At 36.0% G+C, this 22,941-nt stretch overlaps 1 protein-coding gene across 5 annotated transcripts in view; it reads right to left on the bottom strand.

Annotated features, from left to right (window-relative positions):
• Positions 1-1,227: 1,227 nt before the first annotated feature.
• The window catches only part of AGFG1 (ArfGAP with FG repeats 1), a 72,181-nt gene continuing 50,467 nt past the window's right edge, over positions 1,228-22,941 (bottom strand). For 2 of the 5 annotated variants that reach the window (XM_042995519.1, XM_042995523.1), the window contains 8 exons: positions 18,352-18,471; positions 15,890-16,099; positions 14,010-14,190; positions 11,133-11,212; positions 10,830-10,922; positions 3,798-3,956; positions 2,760-2,851; positions 1,228-1,913 (listed from right to left, as the gene is read on the bottom strand). In XM_042995519.1, the coding sequence (XP_042851453.1) occupies positions 1,854-1,913; positions 2,760-2,851; positions 3,798-3,956; positions 10,830-10,922; positions 11,133-11,212; positions 14,010-14,190; positions 15,890-16,099; positions 18,352-18,471 (995 nt within the window). In that variant the 3' untranslated portion in view covers positions 1,228-1,853. The remainder of the gene's footprint in view (positions 1,914-2,759; positions 2,852-3,797; positions 3,957-10,829; positions 10,923-11,132; positions 11,213-14,009; positions 14,191-15,889; positions 16,100-18,351; positions 18,472-22,941) is intronic. The other 3 variants (XM_042995520.1, XM_042995521.1, XM_042995522.1) reach the window with 3 other exon arrangements.

Here is a 22,941-nt window from a genome sequence, read left to right as displayed (position 1 = left end):
GACAGCAATGCTGTGGCAAGTCTGAAACACCACACAGACTTTAAGATAGTACAACAACTCATGTAGTCACCACTGGAAAAGGTACTCGACACAAATAAATTGTCTGAAGAAACCGACGTTCACTTCTTTTAATACTAAAGCTTTTTCCGAAACGTTCACTCATTGTAAGATGAAACTTTTCAAACACGCATTACATATTTGTATATGTGATGTTACCTTTTCTTGATGACACAGAGTCCTAGTGACAGACCACTGTCAGATGATGATGTCATACAGCGACATCCTCTAGGCTGGCCTAGCTGTCCTTATACTAAATGGTCAACAGTTTTCCACGGTTTTTCTGTATCCTTCCAAACCACCACTTCTGAACTGCTAATATGCTATGGGCTGGTAAATCAAATAATCAAACTTTCGCATAAAAACAAATGCGTGAGCTCTAACACGTAGAGACTCTGTGACTCTTGTGCGTTGCTCAAAGGCATTTAAGAAAAATTAAAATTCCAAGTTTCTCAGCTGTGTTCGGTTTTGAGGAGGCTTCTAGATTATGGCCTGATGAATGAGGCATCACTGTACATAAATATTTAAACAAGTTCATGTCTTGAGTATTAACAAAAAGATATAACCTAACATTAGTATTGTTGCCTTTTTAAACAAAGTATTCTATAACTTTAAGGTAACACTGGGTTCCAGGTTGTTTCCCCCCAGAAATGAACATAAATAAATGTCCTATTTTAACAGTATCAGTTTATCCAAACAAAGGAAAAAAAAAATGAGGTGCAATCATGTCACAGTTAATGCATGTCTGCTTCCAATACATTCAAAGACAATATTTTTGTTTAAAAATCAATAGTTAAAATAGGACTTCTGCAGTCTGAGAATTCAAGATACTTAAAAAAATTTGTAAATACACATACATGCAAATTCTTCATATATACAAGTTTTCACAAAATTAAGAAGTTGCAAAGAAATTAGAAGGATTACGGTGAATCTGACAAGCTACATTTAAATGCTTTACCACTGACATATTCCTGAATATAGCAGTCATAGTAGTTTTAATAAATTTTCTACATGGCCTTTTTATAAAATTTTCTCTTTTAGACATAAAAGTTAGTCACTAGAAGTCTTCTGAAATTCTAATTTAAGAATTCAAGATGTTCTCAATTCACTACTCATATTTTAAGGCCACTTTGGTAAAGGCATTGCAGCAAGAACACAAAAACGATAGCATATTTTCTAATATTTATTTTTTTCACCTGCAAACTGTAGCAAAACATGATCAGCTTTATTATGCAGACAGGTATCCCTCTACATTTTTAAAGAATTTAGGTATGTATAAATAGAAGAGCTCTTAGAAAGGAAAAATTCAAGAATGAATAAAACCTTCCAATTTTGACTTTGTAACTTTCCAGTAGCAATGGTTAAAATGATTTTAGGTCATTCATTCCAAGATATATGACAGCACCTTAAAAGTGGCTGATCTATTTCCCCAGTAACATTTCTCACATAACAATGTGTTAAAGTTACAAATACTGATATGCACAAATAGCTAATTTCTAAGAAAAATATGTACAGTACTGCAGCATAATGAATGTGGTATCTGCAATAACTTAATATTAGCCAATTTTTAATATACATGATACCGCTACCTTTTTCTGCCAATTCACAGGTTAAAAGTTGTTACTGGAGCCCTCTGTTTTGCACATATTACCTGGTGTTTAATACACAATGCAGGCTTTTTAAAGACTTCTCTTGTGTTTAAAGCTAAGATCAGTGAAACAAGACAACAGTGCAAGAGGCGGAGAGATGTAATGTGACCACGTAAAAGTTCGTTCCAGTAAAGTGTCTATATAAGGCTATAAGAAAGGATTGGTTGATGAGCTTCCCGTTGGAAACTGTCCTGTTGGTGCACCAGTCTAAAGGAAAACATAAGACGAAGCAGACATGTAAGAGTGGTGTATGTGGGGAAAATAGGAAAATAAACTTTATTTGATTAAATCTAATTAAACAGTATTTACATTAGAAATTCCTTTATAACTACTGGCAATTACATTTATTCATTACTGTTATCAGCAACATATTATAATAAAACTATTAGGTGGTCTTTAATATCCATTACTTCAGGGGCGCCTGGGTGGCTCAGTCGGTTAAGCGGCCGACTTCGGCTCAGGTCATGATCTCGCGGTCCGTGAGTTCAAGCCCCACGTCAGGCTCTGTGCTGACAGCTCAGAGTCTGGAGCCTGTTTCAGATTCTGTGTCTCCCTCTCTCTGACCCTCCCCCATTCATGCTCTGTCTCTCTCTGTCTCAAAAATAAATAAACGTTAAAAAAATAAAATTTTTAAAAAAATAAAAAAAATAAAAAAATACCCATTACTTCATATAACTCTCATAACAGATTCTCAGAAAGGACTTGGCCCTTAAGAAAATGCATTTATGATTCAAACCAAACCTCCGACTTCAAGCCCTTTTCATACTGTTCACTAAACCTACAGCCACTCATAAAATGTCATGTTGACAAGAAAGCAGACAAGTCTCAAGTTCTAAAATAGCTTATTTACTGTCCATGTTTTGATCTGCAACTGATTCATGTGTGGTTTTTAAATCACAAAAGGATCGTGCATGACAGCCATCTCAATTTGTAAAATCTCATCACATGACATCAATAGAATAACAGCATCTAGCAGAGTCACAACCTGGTTTTCCTAATCCGCAAATAATACACAACAACTTATGCAAGTGCTTAAAACTGTGTCTCACTTACCATAAAAGGATTACTAGATACTCCAGCAGCTGCAACTTGACCAAAAGGGGTTACCACTGGCTTGCTTTGTCCAAATGCTGCAAAACCTGCACCTTGTTAAAACAGAACCACCAATTATAAGCCATACCTTTAAGAGACAATCTGGTAACTTGTAAAACTTCAGAAGGAGTTTCAGAGGAATTCCCACCAGGGCAATAGTAAAGTACCAATATGAAATTGTTGGGTCTCATGCTCTTTCATATACCAGAGACAGAACTTCCTGTGGCACATCTCAAAAGAGCTTCCACACAGCTCCTCAGAAACGGTTAATTCTAATCTTTCTCAGCTACGTCAACTGCTGGCATTTCAAAGGATGGAGTTAACAGATGAGCCTGGGACAGACTATCTGAGACGGGCTCTGAGTGCAACACAATGGTTTCGTGTGAACAGCGCAGTATTCCTTAGGAAATATTTTATCATTATGGTTCTGCCATGGACCCAATTTTTACCTGACTTCAAAAAAGAAAACACACAGTTATCATTTAAGAATAATCTTCAAATCTACGGACTTTCAAACTTTAGCGAATGAACTTAATGGGTAAAAAAAACCACCCTGGTCTCTACTGAAAGTTCCCGAAAACAAGTAACAAACTCTATAGTTACCTGATTGGAAATGTGGTGTACACCACCAAAGTAAATAATTTATACAAAAAATACACACGCAAAACAAAAACACTCGAGGTCTTTTAAAATCAAGAGGAACATCAGAACATAGATATACTATTCAGACAGACACTGGGGATTCTGAGAAGAAGGGGTAGTCTTTAGAGAGTCTCTGATTTCTCCTAAATCTATAACCTGGTTACAAGAGCTCACCAAAGCACTCCACTTTCCAAGGCCCAAATCACCAAGGGCGTCTATATTTGCGTGGTAAACGTTAGCAGACAACGCCAACACCACGGCATTCTTTAGACGTGCCTCTCTGTCCAAACGTACAACGTCACGATACACGGAGGACATCTGAGGTGGACTTACAGCTAGTCGAGTGCTGGATCTTACCATTGGGCTGTTGAGGAAACGCTGTCTGCTGAGGGAAAGCTGCTTGGGCCGGGAAGGCGGGCTGCTGGAAGCTGCCACTAAAGCTGGTGGGCAGACTGTAGGGCGCAGGAGTCCCGAACCCCGCAGGCATGCTCATGGACGCGGTGCCAAAGGTCGCAGCTGACAGACAAAACAAGGGCTGATCATTTCCACACAACAGAGCAGGCTTTGTTTCTCATACCACATGTTACAGCACAATTTGCCTCGAAAAATACGAAGATGCACATTAAAGGCATTTTAAATTCCAAAACTCTTGACAAAGTTAGCAGTGAGCTTTAGCACTCTACAGTTGAACACAATCTATAACATTTTGTTCTCCTGAAACCCAACGAAGAATAAAGCTATCATTTGAAATCACAAGAAAACTTCTCAAAATAATTATAGAAAGTTCAAGTCTAAATAAATGGCAGTCAACTTTTAATCATCATGCAATTCACATGTATCCTAGCATACATTTTTTAGTTTCATTTTGCTATGTACGTAAAATGGCCCAAAATTTAGTTTTGTCCACTGAACTGTCTACTATAATGTAATAAAGTATGTTCTGAAAAAAAATTTTTTAGACCTCTAAAAAATAGTTCACCAAAATTAACAAGACTTATAGGAGAAATAGGGTTAGAAGCAGGCCACTCAAAACCTATGCAGCTTTGTACCCAGAGCCCAAAAAGGGTAGGAGGGGGAGGGGTTTCTCTAATAAAACTACCCACAAAATTAAAAGAATATGTGAAGTTCCCAATACATCAATTCCAAAAGAAATATAGATGGATACCCATTTCTTGTTTGGAAGATAAACAGACTGCTCTGGATACGGGGTTTAAGGTTAGGACTGCTGAGTGAAAGAAATTGGGGCAAAATGCACAAAGACTGAAAAGGAAGTGAAATAAGCATTCTTAGAAAAGACGGATGTAGGGTGAATGAGCACTGTGATCAATACCGCACTGAAATCCGTGTGTGAACGACCAGTACGTATGTGGTAATGCTGCCATCCTTCCCCCACTTATAAATTACTTATAATCGAATCTGCATCACAGAAACACATGTAGTAGTAAAACAATTTATTACTTACTACTAGTGAAGATTAAAAACAGAACCTTCTGAATAATGTCCTAGAAAAAGTCTCAGTAAAGTAAGAGCCAATAATGGTGCTTTTAATAGAGAATACTAGTAATTACAATAGTGAAATAGTGTTGGCATGATGCTATCAAAAACGTGGCAGTTCACTGAATTTCCTGATATAAAAAAATTTACCAATTTGACCTCTGATTTAAGGCATAGGAATTAATAACTAGAAATGTCACACAGACTTATATTTTATTGAAAAAAACCTGAGAGTCATGTTACAGATACTGCCCAAAGTAATCTTCATAATCCTATTGTTTATATCAAGGCAATTTTTCTCAATGAACCCAATTAGAATGCCAAATTTCTTGAAATTACTATTGATGACAGAAAGGAAAAACAAGCCACTAGGAAGCAAGTGAACTAAAGAATAATAAGCACACTGCAAGGGAAACAGAAGGGTTTCATAACAGACAACAACGCACTGACGAACTTTGACAAATCACTTTTAAGAAAGCACTAAAAAGCGCAACCTGTATACAGTTAAGCAAAACCAAACTCCATGGAATAATGTGGTAAGATGGTTTGGTGTGTCGAAAAGGTGTCAAAGTAGTATGAAATCAAACTCAAGAAAAATAATCAAAAAAGCTATTAACATTCTAACGTGACCATGGAGGTAAGCAACAATGCTTTTCAGCGTTAAAAACAAATCACCACAATTTTCGTGTGACTTTAAATATAATGTAACCCCGATGCCACACATCCATGCCCACTCCATTTTAAAACATGGAAAAAACTCAATTCCACATGCAGGGATCCAGAACACTAGCAGAAGCTTCCACAAGCAGGTAGACAGATTGCCACACAAATCTAGGTATTAGTTGTGGCCACCTACCAAAATGAGCGTGAGGGAACACTTGAGAATGCATTGCTCCAGAAAGGCCTTACGGAAAGCCATAGAGAGACCAATGTCAATTAACTTATGGTTAACTATTGTCAAAACAAATCTGTTTCATTAAAAACTTTTAAAATTAGAATACACTGTTACAAAGTAGGTAGCATAAGAATACATATAAAAACATATCCACCAAGAGTTTTTTTAATTTCAACTATATTCACGACACTGTAATATTTAACCTGTTTGAAGTAAAAGGGAGATCGCCAATAATAAATACCAGAAAAATAAATATCAAATGAAAAAAAACATTTATGAAATCCACTTTTAAATAAATGCTAACGTATTTTTCGTATCAAGATACAACTGTGTCCATAACAAGACTTTGTAGGTCTCATGAATTACACCCCAAATTGCTATTTGCAGGATCATCTAAAATGATCTAGAATCTACCTTTTGCCTCTAGAAAGTCGGATCTTGCAGATAGCACCTGGATGATGTTTGACTGTTTTCTTTACAACTCTGTACGCTAACTAAAAATACATAGATAACTCAAGCGAACTACATATTATGAAAGGGAGAAATTATTCAATGCAGTTCATTAGAAAGGTAAGTGCAACTTTCAATTGAAAATGTTAATGGCTGAAAAGAGAGATGAGAAAAGTGCATCTTCTGCAAATCTTACCTGGCATAACTGAGGCCAGAGAGGTTACATACAAATAAACGTAATGAACAGAAAACAAGTTTAGGTTGTTAAGTACTAGAAACTTTTTGTTTGTTTTAACCTTCTGGAGTGGAATTGTTTCTAAAATACAGGTCCATCTATGTATGCTTTTTACATTAGCAAACTTTACCAATTAAATTTGGGGAAACAGAGCAACTGGGAGAGAAGAGTGGTTGTGAGTCTTGGTTCTGTCATTTTCTAACTACGAGACATTATGTAACCTCCACAGGCTTCAGTTTCCTCATTTGCAAATAGAGGGTACAGGTACAGGGATAACAATACCTACTTTATTTACAAAGCTGCAGTAAAAATAAATTTGACAATAAAATTTTTAAAATGATGTAAATATTCAATGGATGTATTTTACTTGCAAATCACTTTAAAAGATGTGTACTTAAAAGATACACCAGTACTGTGTTATGAATTCAACAAAGAGGTAATTCGGGGGAAGGATTCTATAATAAATAAGGTAGGTCACTTTATGTTTATCTCCTTTCTTACAGCACGTTAAGTCTCTTGAGAAGTTCTACGATAAAATGCGGGTTAAATTGTTTATACCAGCATTTCCCATGCATATCTGAGCACAGAACCCTTTCCCATGGAGTATTTGATAACATCTCAAGAGACATGCTGTACAAAATACACTCTGATAAAAACCGACCTTTAGTCAACAGTGACTGCGAACCAATATGAACTGCTGTTGCCTCAGCCTGCAACAACGATGCCCTCTCAAGTTCTAGCCCTGGAATGCTGTAATGCCCATTCTGGATACACCACCATGTATAAGGAATCACAAGTTACACATTATTTTGTGACTAGCTTCCTTTATTTTAGCCTGATGTTGCAGCATGTCCGCTTCATTATTTTTCGTCAGTATTTCATTACTTTTTATTATCAAGCAAATTCCATTGTATGATTATAACACATCCGGTCTACCCCTTCATCAGTTGATGGACATTTTGAGTTGTTTCCTCCCTTTGGCTATCATGAATAATGCTGCAACGGAACATCTGTGCGCCAGTTTCTATGTGGATGTACATTTTCATTTCTCTTAGGTATATTCTTAATGAGCGGAATGGGTGGAACCAGTGGAAACTATGCTAGTTTAGAAGAGCTCTAGGTACAAATATTTGTGCCGTTAATTAATTTTGAACCCTTAAGGCAAACCCATCAAACAAGTCTCCCCCTAGATAATAAAACAAGGACACTAGCCTAGATGCTACTGTGATTTTCAGCTCTACATCTCTATTAAGTTTACCTCCGGGGGGGGGGGGGGGGGGGGGAATCTTTAAAATCTTTGTTCATTCATTCATGTGGCTCAGTCAGTTGAGCATCTGACTCTTGATTTTGGCCCAGGTCATGACCCCAGAATCGTGGGATCGAGCCCTGCGTCGGGCTCTGGAGCTGCACGTCGAGCCTGTGTAAAGGTTCTCTCTCTCCTTCTGCCCCTCTCCCCTCACTCTCTCTAAAATTATTTTTTTAAAAAATCATTCATTAAAATGAAGTTAGGGAAATAATAAAGACTTTTCATTCCACAGCAAAGGAGAGATTGAAGAGTTTTAACAGAATTTCATAATAATTGAAAACTGTATTAAATCTGTTAGATTTAAGGTCTCAAGAGCCCTCTTTTTTTAAAAAAAATGCTATTACAGAATCCTAAAATAAAAAAGGTCTTAGGCCATACTGGCTGATATCCTAATGAAAGTTTCTATGTAACATGGCAGAAGAAAATTAAAGCCTCAAAGCTTTATAGATGCAGAAGAAAAATTATTAAAATATGTATTTTAAGAAAGAAATGTTATCAGTAAAGTTTTACATTTTATTATGCAATCCGTCTTTCAAAAGCTACTTCAAATGGAATTCAACAATATATTTGAAAGCAACAAAAAATATTTCCTAAAGAATATTAATTTTGACACTGGAAATTCCTGAGCATAGTGAGCATAGTGTATTTGTCAAAATGTTGCTCATATTTCAACTTCAATAGAAACATATATAGCTAACATTTACTTTTCATCAATTCTGTAACAATTTAATGAAAGTGACCAATGTGATAAATCAAAGCAGTTTATAAAGAGAAATTTTTTAACCTTGAAATAAAAATTTATGGACACAGATTTACCTTTCAATAAGTTTTTCTTAGCCTAATACTAAAATTACCTTATATTATCTGAACATATACTGTATGTTTTATATTAATGTACATCCTATGTAGAACCTTAACTTTAAAGGACTTTCATACTCTACATAAAATAAGCAAAAAAATAAAAAATAAAAAGCCCTTAATTCTAATGACAAAACTAACTTCAAGGTAGTCATGAAAGGAAAATAATAGGAAAGATTTACCATACAGGACAATGCAAACACCATGCAAAGATGATTTGTATCATCTAAATTCTCACAAAAACCCTGCCAATAGGAGAATATTATTCACATTCTATAGAGAAGGCCAACAATAGGGCTCAGAGAAGTTCAATCAATACAAGTTTTAGCCAAGGCACAATTTGAATTTCCATCTTTCTGTTGTCAAATGGGGTTATGATAGCTATAAATGTTTCAACAGTATCTTGTCAATAATTTTAAACACTCAACAAATGTTAGTACATCTTTCTATCATCTTTATTCATCACACAACTAATACATAAAAAGCATCTTAAGATCACCGCAAGTAAATACTAAATCAGGATTTGAACACAAGTCTGGCTGTACCCAAAACATATCCACACTTAACTTTTCTGAGCCTCAGTTCCCTCAGCTGTCAAGGAGTGATTAAAACATTTATTTGATGAGAGCTAAAAGGATTAAACGACACAATGCACAAATCCCTATGTGACGTGAGACATTTTACAAATTCATTCCGCCAAGTCAAAATAGCATGCTAAGAAAGGGAAATGTTACATGTATCATAACTGATGAATATTTTTGTCTGAAACACACAGAAACGAAAACAATCACTGATTAGGTGTACTTGAATTCTAACAAACACAAACCATTTTTTAAAAATTATCTGTGAAAATACTTATTAAACATCGATCATGCGAGATACCAACAAATTATGACTAAAGACATTTATTTAAAAGGAAAGTTATAGTTCAAACTCCATTAATACCACAATTCTTAATCTTGCCTATGAGAGAGATTTACTAGTAACTACCAATTCTTATGGCACAAATTATGTTACAAGCACCTTACTTTTTCCAGATTCCACACCAATATATGCCATACGCTGAAAGCTTTAGTTCTAAATGTACCGGGACACATACACAAAAACAGAGCTGGCCAACTGGAGGTTTACTGGGTATCCAGCAACTCCACACACACTTGTTGACGCTCCAAGGTACTGGCCAACAGTTCTGGTGTTCAGGTTGATAAGACAAAAATCAAAGAGGCTCAATACAAAAAAATATGTGGCTGGCTTGCGGTATGAACCAAAAACAAAAAAAGGGAAGGAATAAAGAGGATTAAAAAATTATCAAGAGAAAATATTAAAATACCATTCCCTAAATCAAATCAGGTTTGTGTAAGTTAAAAAACGTGAACACTCTAAAAGAGATAAGCACTGGAAAAGACGTGATTTTTAAGACCTCACGTAACAAAGCTCATTCCTTCCTTGCCATCTCGTGGAGAGGAAAATAAGAAACAAAAAAACTTCTCGTAAGTTTTTTCTATTAAGACTGAATGAGTAGTAACCAGTAATTCCAAAACCCGATCACCAAATAAGTCAGAATTTCGGTGTTCAAAGTCCCACCTTGGTCACAAAGTGGCTGCAGGGCGCAGGGCTCTAAGGAGGCCTCGCCTCCACACTTGGGCTTCCTCACCTGAAGAATGAAAGCAGGGAATGGGGACCAGGGGGCGCTAGAGAATTTCTAGGGTTCCTCTCAAATATTAGAAGTCCAGGATTTTATAAACTTTCAGCTAGCGTAGGTCTTTTTTTTTTTTTTTTTTTAATGTTTTCACATTTATTTATTTTTGAGAGACAGAGAGAGACAACGTGAGTGAGGGAGCGGCAGAGAGAGAGGAAGACCTAGAATCCGAAGCAGGCTCCAGGCTCTGAGCTGTCAGCACAGAGCCCGACGCGGGACTGGAACCCACGAACCACGAGATCATGACCTGAGCCAAAGTCAGACGCTCAACCGACTGAGCCACCCAGGCGCCCCCAGCTAGTGTATGTCTTTATGGACAAACTCTTCCATCCACTTCCCATTCACCACAGTAACAAAGAAGAGCTTTATTTTCTGATGTTCTTCCCATGATGTCTTTGTAATAAATACCTTTTCCAAAGCTTTCTGTTCTATAATCTATATTGATTTCTTACCTGTTGCTCCTCTGGCATTGGTCTGAAATGGATTTGTAGAAGATGCCACAGAAGGACCAGCAGCAGCAACAAATGGATTTGTGGAAGGCGTAGCTTTAAAAAATTAGAAAATATGCTATGAAATCCTAACATGTTTGTATTCAGTCATTTAAAATATTTGTTCATACATTTATGAAGATCAGAAAACTAGAGCTTTTGGATAATAAATTGTTGCTCTGACTGCCTTCCAGTACCCGTAAGAAAATGTTCTACAGTATACACAGGCTCTTTAGAAAATCCGGTATATATACCAGAAACACGTACCTCCAAATGGAGCAGGCACACTCGAAGAAGCAGGCTGTGTCTGTGCAGAAGCACCCACGGGCACTGTTCCAAAAACATTGCTGAAAATAAATACAGAAAGAGTTCTTTTTATTCATTTTTTAAAGCAAGGCTAATCTATCTATAGGGTGGCCATAAAATGTGGAAACAGGTAATACTGAACACATCATGTATCACAGCTGTTCTTAAACTCTGGAGTCCGGTCTCATTTACATTCTTTTTTTTTTTTTTTTTTTTTTTTTTTTTTTAACTAGGCTCCCCGCCCAACATGGGGCTTGAACTAAGGACCCTGAGATCAAGAACCGCGTGCTCTTCTGACTGAGCCAGCCAGGAGGTCCAGGACTCATTTATGCTCTGAACCGAGAACTCCAAAGAGTCTTTGTTTAAATGTGCTATATTAACAATACATATATACAGAAATTAAAATGGAAAAATTTTTAAATCTTATACCTTTAAAATTAACTATAAAGCCATTATACACTAACGTGAGTAGCATTTTTAGGATAAAGAACTGTATTTTCCAAAACGAAAGGAACTTAAGAGTCACAACATTTTTGCAAATCCCTTCAATGGCTGGGCTTAACAGAAGATCAATCTCCTGTAATATGTCGTTTATGTAAAAGTGTATGAAAAAAACTGCTCTCATAGACATCTAGCTAAACAAACTAGGAGAATCTGAATAGTTTCTTCAGATACTTGTGAATATTTTCCTTGACATCACAGCCAAAAACGACAGCGATAATTTCCTAAAGGTTAGCTACAAAATGGAATTTGAAATCCTATCAATGAACTCCTTTGTGCTCTCTGAAGTAACATCTACTAATCTATCTTGCACTTTAAATGAATCTTTTACCATTTTTGTATCATTTGGGAAAATATCTGATACAAATCTTCCAAATGTTAACAATTTCCTTATACAAAATCAAAAACTATCACTGCTCATCTTATCAAAAAGTAATGTAGAGCTGTCGAGTTCATGATGGAGTCAATAAATTTTCCAAAATTCTAATATTTGCTTTGGAAGTGTGAATTTTATCAGTTATTTTCCTTAAAGTGACAGACTTCAATTATTTCATTTTTGAGAAAATGTGTGCCAAATATCCAAATCTGAATAACCATGGTTTATCGGTCTTAAGGAAAAATGGCGTTCCATAAAACAAGTGGCTGGTTCATTCCACAATTTAACCACACAAGCTGATTTTCCAGAAGCTACCTACCATACTTCAATATGCACCAGAACCACGTGATGTATACCTTATCTGAATACACAGCAAGTTAAGAAAACATTATGTAAGGGTCAAGATTTAATAAAGTTAAATTTCTTTACTGTTTCATCAAGAATATTTGTAAGAATATATACATAAGTCATGGGGACGTAATGTACAGCATGGTGACTACTGTCAATAATATTGTAGTTCGTACTTCAAAGTTATCAAGAGAGTAAATCCTACAAGTTAGCTTTGTGTGGGGACGGACACAAACTACATTTACTATAATCATTTCCCAGTGCATACAAATATCAAACCATTATGTTGTACACCTGAAATCAATGTTAAATATCAATTATACCTCAATAAAAAAAATTAGAAGAAGAATATTCAGAAGAAAAACAATCAAGACTATTCACAAGTAAAACTGAAAGTGGTGTAAGAAATACAGTGACTATTACATGACTAGGACAGTTGGTGTCATGGCCTTAGTCTGTGCTATGGCACTACCAAGTTTTTACTTGCCATTGTTTTTGTGCCATCAATACAAATGTCAAATACTGAAAACACAACTAACCCCTCAGAATTATTATGAATAGAGTTTGGACTTCACAGACCCCTTGGAAGCGTCTCAGGTACCCGAAATGTTCCATGGACCACATTGTGGACCACTAAGATACTGTAATATGATACCAATAAACCACCTGTTAAATATACCTCTCTGTTTCCAGACTGTATGGTTACCTTGCAATAGGTCACGACTGTTATCTAACATAGACAATCTTAATGAAAGAAAAATAACAAATACTCTAAACTGTTCTTTGGATTCAATTTTTCCCATCTGGCTGTAAAATTAATTACTAGAGAGTCCAAGTCATTAGCGTTACAATCCTCCCACTTCTCCCTAGAAAAGATGCTAAAAGAAAATTAAAAAAAAAAAAAAAAAACACACCTCAGATAACAAAAGAAAGAAGAGACAATCTACAGGACAGAAAACACTTGGATAAAACACTGCACAGCTAAGTCACCTATACTTCTGGGTCTGTTTCCTTACTACGAAATGAAGAAGTTACAATTAGAAGTGTTTTTAAAGATCTATTGCTGTTAAAATGTGTTAGACTTCCTGCTGCCTAGAATTCCTTCATTCCACACGAATCTGAGCACAGTAATGGATATGCTATGTGTACCAGCGGGACACCGGAGAGATATAGAACGGGGTCTTGAGTTGTCTTACAAACATATCTAAAAATGTTTATTTACAACTAAAGCTACATGTTACTTCCAGTGTTTAGTCTTCGTGACTGAAAACTGTACCTTAAAAGTATATAATTTGCTAAATGGATTCTCTGCTCAGTATAATTAAATCCGTATATAACTCTCCATTTTGAGACGTGTACATACTCTCAATTACACTTCCGTGTTCAAGGAAGAGAAGTAACAAAACCTTTGAGTAAGTAAGATAAAATGGCAATCACTCAAGGATTATATTTTAATTAGCAGATTCAACTCCGTTTCTGCAAACTTACAAAAATATTCAAGAATTTTAAAAATGTGTCCCCAAACAGCCATTATTTAACGTCATTATTCAGCGTTGAATTAAAAAACAAAAAAGAGAAGACACGAAGCAGGAACACGGACAAAGACAAGGTACCTGCTAGCATTACTTGTCGAAGTATACGCGTTACTGGACGTGGCCGCGGAGCTGAAAACGCTGTCGAGTTCTGCCAGGGCTGCGTATTTGTCTGAAGATGCACTTGACTGACTGGGAACTGAAACCACAGAACCAACAGGAGGTTTACCTGTGGTCCCAAAACCACTCCCCTGATCACCACCTATAAACAAACAAAAACAATTACACCGAAAACTTAGTTATTATGCTTTCAATTTACCAACCACATGTGCCATGAAACATGCAAATTTAATTTTCCAAATTTTTTAATTTTAGAGAGAGAGAGCACATGAGCAGGGGAGAGGGGCAGAGGAAGGAGGGAGGGAGGGAGAGGGAGAGGGAGAGGGAGAGGGAGAGGGAGAAGGAGAGAGAGAGGGAGAGAGAGGGGGAGAGAGAGGGGGAGAAAGAGGGAGAGAGAGGGAGAGAGAGGGAGAGAGGGGGAGAGAGAGAGGGGGAGAGAGAGAGAGAGGGAGGGAGGGAGGGAGGGAGGGGGAGAGAGAGAGAGAGAGAGAGAGAGAGAGAGAGAGAATGAATATCTCAAGCAGGCTCCGTGCTGCACATGGATCCCACGACTCTGGGATCATGACCCTGAGTCGCAATCAAGAGTCGGGATATTCAACCGACTGAGCCACCAAGGTGCCCTGAAACATGTAAATTTAAAACTACTTTAATGCTAAGCGAATAAATAGACAAGAATTCTGTAGTGTTATCTAATACACTATCTACAAACTATTAGACAAGATTAATTGCTATACACACCACTGTGGTAAAGACAGGATACAGTTTCTGTAACAAAAACTAAGGTGGGGCGCCTGGGTGGCTCAGGCAGTTAAGCATCCAACTGCTGATTTCAGTTCAGGTTATGATCTCACAGTTCGTGAGTTCGAGCCCTGCGTCCTGCGTTGGGCTCCACACCGACAATGCGGAGCCTGCTTAGGGGATTCTCCATCTCCCTCTCTCTCTACCCCGCCCCCCATTTGCACGCACTCTCTCTCAAAATAAACAAACTTAAAAACAAAAAGCAAAGAATCTGTACCATTGTCTAAATTATGCATAAGGAGCAAATTCTCAAAGTGCTACATTAACATCTCCAAAACAGGTGCGTGTCATTCAAGTGAACATAAAAATTTCTAAAATGCCAGACCTAATGAGAACAATCCATTAATAATACCATCTTCCCAGGGTTTTCCATGAAAAAAATTAGAGACAGTAGTACGAGGAAACATTTACACAGCACTTATTATGTGCCAGGCACTGTTCTAAATGACTTAGATGTGATAATACATATGAGCTCAATGCTATTACTGCCCTATGAGATGAGATGAGAAAACAGCTACAGAGATTCGGATGCAGAATCCAGTCCAAAAGCAGACCTCTACTGTTCCCTACCACACTGTGCATTCTGAGAGGCAAAATACTGGCCTTAAGATCAAAACCAGGTATAAAAATATTCTATAAAACTAATGGCTTTTAATACCAAAATATTAATAGTAAAAATAGCTCAAAATGAATATATTATAAAAACAACCAAATAACGCTCCAGTCAGCATTATTAATTGGATTTGCTGGCCCTCTATAGCCTCAGAACAGTGAAGCATGCTTTCTAAGACAAAATTAAATTTTGTCAATTATTTTCTTTTAGAATTAGAAGTTTACAAATAGTTCCTAGTTTTCTAGGCCTTCCAAAAGACCTATTATTATTTCACATCAAAAATGTGCCGAACGGTCATGAACATTTAGTGTACGCAGAATTTCTTTACAACTAAAAAAAGCATAACAACCTTAAATTGCAATAAACACAACCGAATTCAGAGGACTATGTTATTACAAATTTGTATTTATTTTGTGGTAAAGCTTAATACCTTGCCCAGCACTAAAGATATTGTCTAAATTAGCAAGTGCTGCGTATTTGTCTGTAGTCTGCAGACCAGCTTTGTTCGTTGAAACTTTACTAACAGCTGATGCTGTTTGATGACTCTGGGAAGTATTGAAGGTTCCAAAATCAGCACTGGAGGATTTGGGGAAGTTATCAAAATGAGCAAAATTAGCATTTACTGATCCAGCACTTCCACCTGTAACAGAATAAACAGAACACTTGAAATTTCTAGACTTTTCCCAAAATCCTTTGATAGATTATATGATCATTTCTTCCTTAAGTGTTCTATAAGCAATCTTACATTCTTAGAATTAACAACTGGCAAGCGGTATTCAACTTTAATCTTCTATTTACGTATGACTGTAATTTGGGGAACTAGATTTTTAAAGATCCTGGCAACATGGAGCGTAACAAATTTCTATGTGTAATTATCTACCCTGAAGCAAAGACTATAATTCACAGAGGAGTAATTCCATGCTTGCTGGGTTTGAGACTTAGTTACCTTAATATTCATATATACATATATATATGTGTGTGTATATATATATGTTAATACATTATACATATATATACACATTACACGTATATATGTTAATATTCATATATATGTGTATACACACACACACACACACACACACACACACACACAGTCTCTCTCTCTCTCACACATATATATTACTATGACCTTTTACTAGTTCTCCCTAAACGGATTTCCATCGACAAGATGCAAAGTATTTTATGCTATAAGCTCTTACAGCTCCAATGGAGACCTGGTGGCAACAAATCCCAGAGCAGAGATTTAAAATGTTTAAGATGTACTGTTTTGATCCACAATTTCTTAAAAAGTGGTCTTTGAGCTCTGGAACTTATTTTACTTGAAGAGTTAATATTTAATTCCACATAATAATATTGTAATATATATACAGTATCAGTAAAATCATACCCTATTATATAGTACAAGGAATAAAAATTATAGCATACAATATATAATCTTTTGAGACTTATAAGATCATAATTCATCTAATGGTCTATCGTACCTCCTGCTAAGATTTTGAAGACTGTTCTGGTTACCAGAGACTTTCCTAAAGCACTACCAGAAGACTAAAGCCAGAATAGTTCATTTTATGCTTTTGATGCTATACTGTTGGTATTAGTTCTTCACACCTACACATTAGTTTCAGCAATGAGAACAGTATATACATTACAGCTATATATTAAAGTAACAGCAAAGCACAATTAACAGATATTTTAAAAGCAGAAAGAATACAGCCCTATTTAAAAAAGAGAACACAAACACTTTCCCATCAATCAGTGTATTTCAGACACTCTAAAATAAATATGGATAAAATTTCTTCCAGGAATAAACTCCAGTCCTTTGCAATTAAAAGTAGTGTGTGTTGGTATTTTAAGACTGTGGTCTGTTACAAGTAGCTGGTGAACATAGTACACAATACTAATCTTTCACAATTTTTATGATGAAATTTATTTCAAATTATTAAAAACTGAACTATTAAATCAACTCTTTTACTGTACACTATTGTGCTCTCTAAGTCTGAGCTTAGTAACAGTGAAGACACAGAAATGAGAGTTTCAGAATGATTACTATTAAAAGATGAATAACATTCTATAATCGAAAAATCCATGGAAGAGCATACAACATACAAATCAGTAAAAGATGCCTACTTGACAACACAACTTACTGTTGGAAGCCTGGAGAGGAAAAGCTGAAGTAAATTCACCAAAACTGCAGCTAGATGAAAGCATTCTAAATGCTGGACAGCCAGAAATTATGTAAATGATGGAATTTAAAGAAGAAAAAAAAAAGAAAAGTGAAAGAAAAGGCTTTATAAGACAATACACAGAGTTAAAAGTTGAAAGAAAAGTCATCAGCCAAAGATCTCAACAAGGGTTCAACGGGATTCTGGAAACAATACTTCGTTCAGGGGAGAGTACTCACTGTCCAAAGCCCAATTCCTGCACAGAAAACTACTTCCAAGTCTGATTAAAGTGACTGTGAAATAATCTACTCTTGACTAATAGACTGACAATATTTATTGTCTCAAGCTTGCTGCCCTGAAAATTACTTACGTTTTTATTTCTATGGAAGCAATCAATTAGCTTCCTTTACTCAAAGCCTAAACCAATGTGTTCTGTGAACCTAACAAATTTTGAGGACTGTAATGCTCCTGTGCCTAAGAAATTTAAGGAAGATTCATATGCAGGAAAAGGAAGAGAACAGACACTGTGAATTAGACAACACACCAAGGAGTTCAAAAAACCAGATGAACACAGAAAAAAATAAAGATTTCAGGTTTCCCCAGAGCTTTGTAAGATAGAACTATTTTTAAATCAAATAATTATAGAATTTAAGTTGAGAATAATTTTTTAAACTACGTGTAGAGAGTTTTGTATGTCAAAACGTTTACGCGTGACGCGGAGAAGCTCTACCTGGAGTTTGGGGCTGAAAAGGAGAGCGACTTGCTGTGGGGAAACCTCCAAAATCACTCGAGCCACTAGACTGTCCAAATGCACCAAAGTTTGCAAAATCTGCATTTGCAGAGTTCTGGGCTGTAAATGGTAAGGAACAATATATGTTAATGAATATGAAAATTATAAATGAAAAATATGACAAATGAATTTAAGAATCTTATGAGAAGTTTCTCTTTCACAACTTACTTTAAAGAGAATTCATTCAGAATCCAATTTTAAATCCTGCCAGTGCTGATTTAACCCAATGCCAAACAATTCATTAAAGGGTAGCCAAAAATTTCCCAAAACACTTTGTACAACAATAAATTTGTACACAATACCCTTTGAGTGACCTCCGGAATAGTACTGCAAAAGTGACTCTACTGAAGGAAACTCTAAGAGCATGAAATATATGAGTTACAGTAAAGCAAACTGAGACGTAGGATATAGATTACATTCTGGGAAACCCAGATTTAAAATGGTGGTGAGTGATTCATCAGCTTTGTGAATCTAAAATAATGATACAAAGAAGTTTAAATTTCATTAATATTCTTTTTGGTTTTTTTTTTCCCTAAGTTTACAACCATCTCACATCATGGCACGTAAAAATGAAAAAACTTAAATGTTTAACAAGGACATGACTGCCAAATAAATCACAGATAGTCACATTCTCTTCGAAGGCTGCTGTTCTGGCGAGTCTGGGTGACACCTGACTCCTGATTTCACCTCAGGTCATGATCTCATAGTTGTGAGATCAAGCCCCGAGTCGGTCTCCCGAGTCAGACATGGAGCCTGCTTAAGATTCTCTCTCTCTCCCTCTGCCCCCTCCTGCTCATGCTCTCTTAAGGCGGGGGGGGGGGGGGGGGGGGGGAGCCTGCTATTTTTAATACATATTAAAATTTGAGAAATGAAAATAGCAAAATTTGTGACATTAGTGTACTTCAGACTCAGTGAAAAAGACCAACTGGTATTTCCCACTTGTCATTAACCTAAGAACAATTTTTTAGGCTTCCCTAAACTTAAAATATGTAACTAAATACAACAATTCAAAAGGTTGTTTTTTTTAAAGGCTACAATAGATGCTGAATTAAGATTTTTATAGAGAATATAATAAGAAGTGGTTGGTATGTAAGAAAAAGAATGCTAAGTGGTAAGAATGAAAAGCATGCCCAAAAGATAAAGGTTAAATGCCATCAACATAGTACAAGTCAGCTACTTTAAATCCTTTGCAGGCAATTCTACTTCAAAAAGCTTTCATAAAGAAATAATCTTGCAAATGAGTATGGCTGCATCTAATAGCTAAATGATTTGTTTTAAAATAATAAAACAAATTTAAAACTCAAATGGCCAGCAATGAGGGATTGCTTAAATTATGAAACATCATACAAAGAAATATAATGCGGCCATTTAAAAAATCACATAGAAGATACAGTCCTCTTCAAAAATACTTATGATGAAGTATATCAAGATAAACAGGCCAAAAAGTGCCAAATACATTTTCATCTGCCAATTTTGTCAGCATGGTATCATATGCACAGAAAATCTGCATTTTCATTAACTTGTAGTGGTGAGTTTTCAGATTGTTATAGTTTACTATAGTTATAGTTTATTGTTATTGTTATTGTTATAGTTCACCAAGCTTTTGCAATGGATATGTATTCTAACTGTACATCAACGAGAAAAAAGTTACTAAACAAATTTTCCACTAATGAAGTAAAACATTACTCTAGGGAAATGATCAAAAAAACCTAACAGCATTTTATGTAATTACTATGTTGTGTATATCCGAAAGGGTATATGACTATAGGGGGAAATGCACCTGAACTAGATAGTCCTCCTTTTACTAGACACCTGTGACACCTCCCTCCCTGTGTCCTCACACCCAGCACTTGTGACAGGTGGAGTGCTATCCTACATACACCTATCACTGCTCGCACTGTTGAAAACCTTTTCTAAAGACGTTTGTCCTCTCTCTCAAACATCACACAGACGTATCTAAATTAAAAGGCTGCTTACTGCTTAACACAAAAAATTCTGTATTTTCTGGATACTCTGAAATCTTTTGTTATTGTTTTTACTTATTACCATGATAAAATTCAATTTCTTTATAGGCTGAAATTTTACTTGAACAAATGAAATACATCTATCCCTTGGAGAAACAGGAGTTGGGTCCCTAAGCTGCTTTATCACTTATAATCTCAAATATAGTGAATAAGTAGCCTATGATAATATATATTCTACTTTTAACATATTTAGAACACTACAGGAGAAATATACATTTAACGTGTTTCAAACATCATCATTAAGAAATCAGTTCAATGTAATCCATTTTGTTAGTCAAGTCTATTTTTATCAAATTTACAAACACTGGTGTTTCCAACCAGAGCACCAAACACATTAACCAAATATCTATTCATTACAGCAAAACAGGACTTTGTAATACCTCTTTCAGTCTTTATATGGAGACACTAAATCTATTCAGTGTCTTCAACAACTGGTTATGGTCAATTTTAAAATTTCTAAGTACCGTGGAATGAAACTTGAGTAACCACAACTTTGGAAATTAAACACTAATAAATTCAATAATGTGAAAATTACTGTCTGGAACCACCTCAAGCAACTACCATACAAAGAAAGATAAACTAAACGGAATGTGACAAAACAATAATAGATGCTTTTTAAATAATCTTATCTCAAAAAGTACAAAGAAGTGGGGCTCCTGGGTGGCTCAGTCAGTTAAGCATCTGACTTCATCTCAGGTCATGATCTCATGGCTCTTGAGTTGGAGCCCCGGGTAGGACTCGGTGCTGACAGCTCAGAGCCTGGAGCCTGCTTGGGATTCTGTGTCTCGCTCTCTCTCTGCCCCTCCCCCGCTTGCACACTGTCTCTCTCTCTCTCTCAAAAATAAATATTTAAAAAAAATTTTTTTTTAAGTACAAAGAAGTAACCTCAGTTTAGAATTTAAGGCACCAAGTTAATCAGCCTGAATCTAGCTGGAAACTGTCTTTCCTCTTCAGTGAGAAACAGGTACTCCTGAGAAAGGGAGATAAACGTAGGGATGAGAGATAGAAACTGACTGCCTTCATCATGAATACAGCTGACAAATACACTTTGTTTCACCTACATGTTTAAATTCTTTTTCATCAACCCAACATTTAAAAAGACAACATCTTACATTAAATAAACAAGATTTCCTGCTTTTCTTAAAAGAAAATCAGTGAATCTAGTAATCCTGAGCCTGACTGACCATGTGGCAACAGGAGATTAGAACACCTTCCTGTGCACACGGTTCCTTCCACACTGCATTGTATTACTCACTTGTGTTGACTGGATGGCAAGACAAAAGTTTGAGATCCCCAGTAAGGTGTGACAAAAATCAATTACAGTTTACAGTTCATAGGGCTGTGGAGTTTATTACCAAGCAAAATAACTATTAAATTCTGTAGGTTAATCATGTTTCTAACTGCACAAATATTTCTGTAGAAGATGACTTTTCCTGAACACAGTAATAACCTCACCACTGATACATATCCTCACATACCATCTCAGCCAGAATGTTCAGATGAAGGGTGAAGACTTCTGGCTTTTAAGCCATTAAATGATCTGCAAAATAACAGGTTTCCCTACAAAATAATGCTAACCACATTGGCATTTCTAAATAATTATCATTTGAAATTAAAGGTTCCATTTGTCGTATCAATCTGTACAGGAGAATATTCTCACTTAAAAACTTCTTAAAAAAAACCAAAAACATGAAAATTTCAGGGTGAGAACTGAGCTGTCAATGACTTTGTATTTGTGAACCATACACAGAAAAATAAAGATTCAGGGTTCTTGCAAAGGCTGGAGAAAAAGACAAAGAATGGAAAAAGAGGAGATAAATGACTAACTCTATTAGCTTCTTCTTGCAGTATGTGTATATATTTTATTCTTCTTGAATCCAATGAAGTTTAAAAAAAAAAAGCTGACTTGAGTGTGCATTCGTAAATAAGAACTTCAGGCTGAAAAAACTAACTCCTCTTAGGCCACCTGATCTAATCGACATGACTAGTAAAAGCCTCACAGACTCATCTTTCCTACCACCTCCACCACATGTGGAAAAGAGACCAAATTGTTAAGATCTACTTCCTCTATCAATCTGATAAAATTATAGGTTTCTTTTCTTTCTTTTTTTAACATATTCTACAATTAAATAATGGCTATTGTTTTCAAAGAGAATTCCAAGGGAGTTACTGATAAGGACGCGTGCCATCATGGCACAAAGTAGTCCGTGCAGCTGCAGTGTAGACGCATATAAACACGCCTGGCTAACAAGTCTACAAGGAAGAGTACAGCATTAATTCCCTGAATGGTGAATATTCACAAATTGCATTTAAAGACAAAAAAACACACAAGGGAAACATGAAATAAGCTGAAAATGTACAAAAGAGCTTGGTACTTACTTATCAGTCATTTCAAATCCTATTTCAGCAAGTGTAAAACTGAGATAAATGAAAACTATTCATGAATTACAGAAGGTCCCCTCTACATTCATTGGTTCTCCAGCTCCTTTTGCCAGCATTCAAAAAC

This window comes from Panthera tigris, chromosome C1 (assembly GCF_018350195.1).
Source record: "Panthera tigris isolate Pti1 chromosome C1, P.tigris_Pti1_mat1.1, whole genome shotgun sequence".
NCBI classification, from domain to species: domain Eukaryota; kingdom Metazoa; phylum Chordata; class Mammalia; order Carnivora; family Felidae; genus Panthera; species Panthera tigris.
This window is presented reverse-complemented; position numbering and strand designations above follow the sequence as displayed.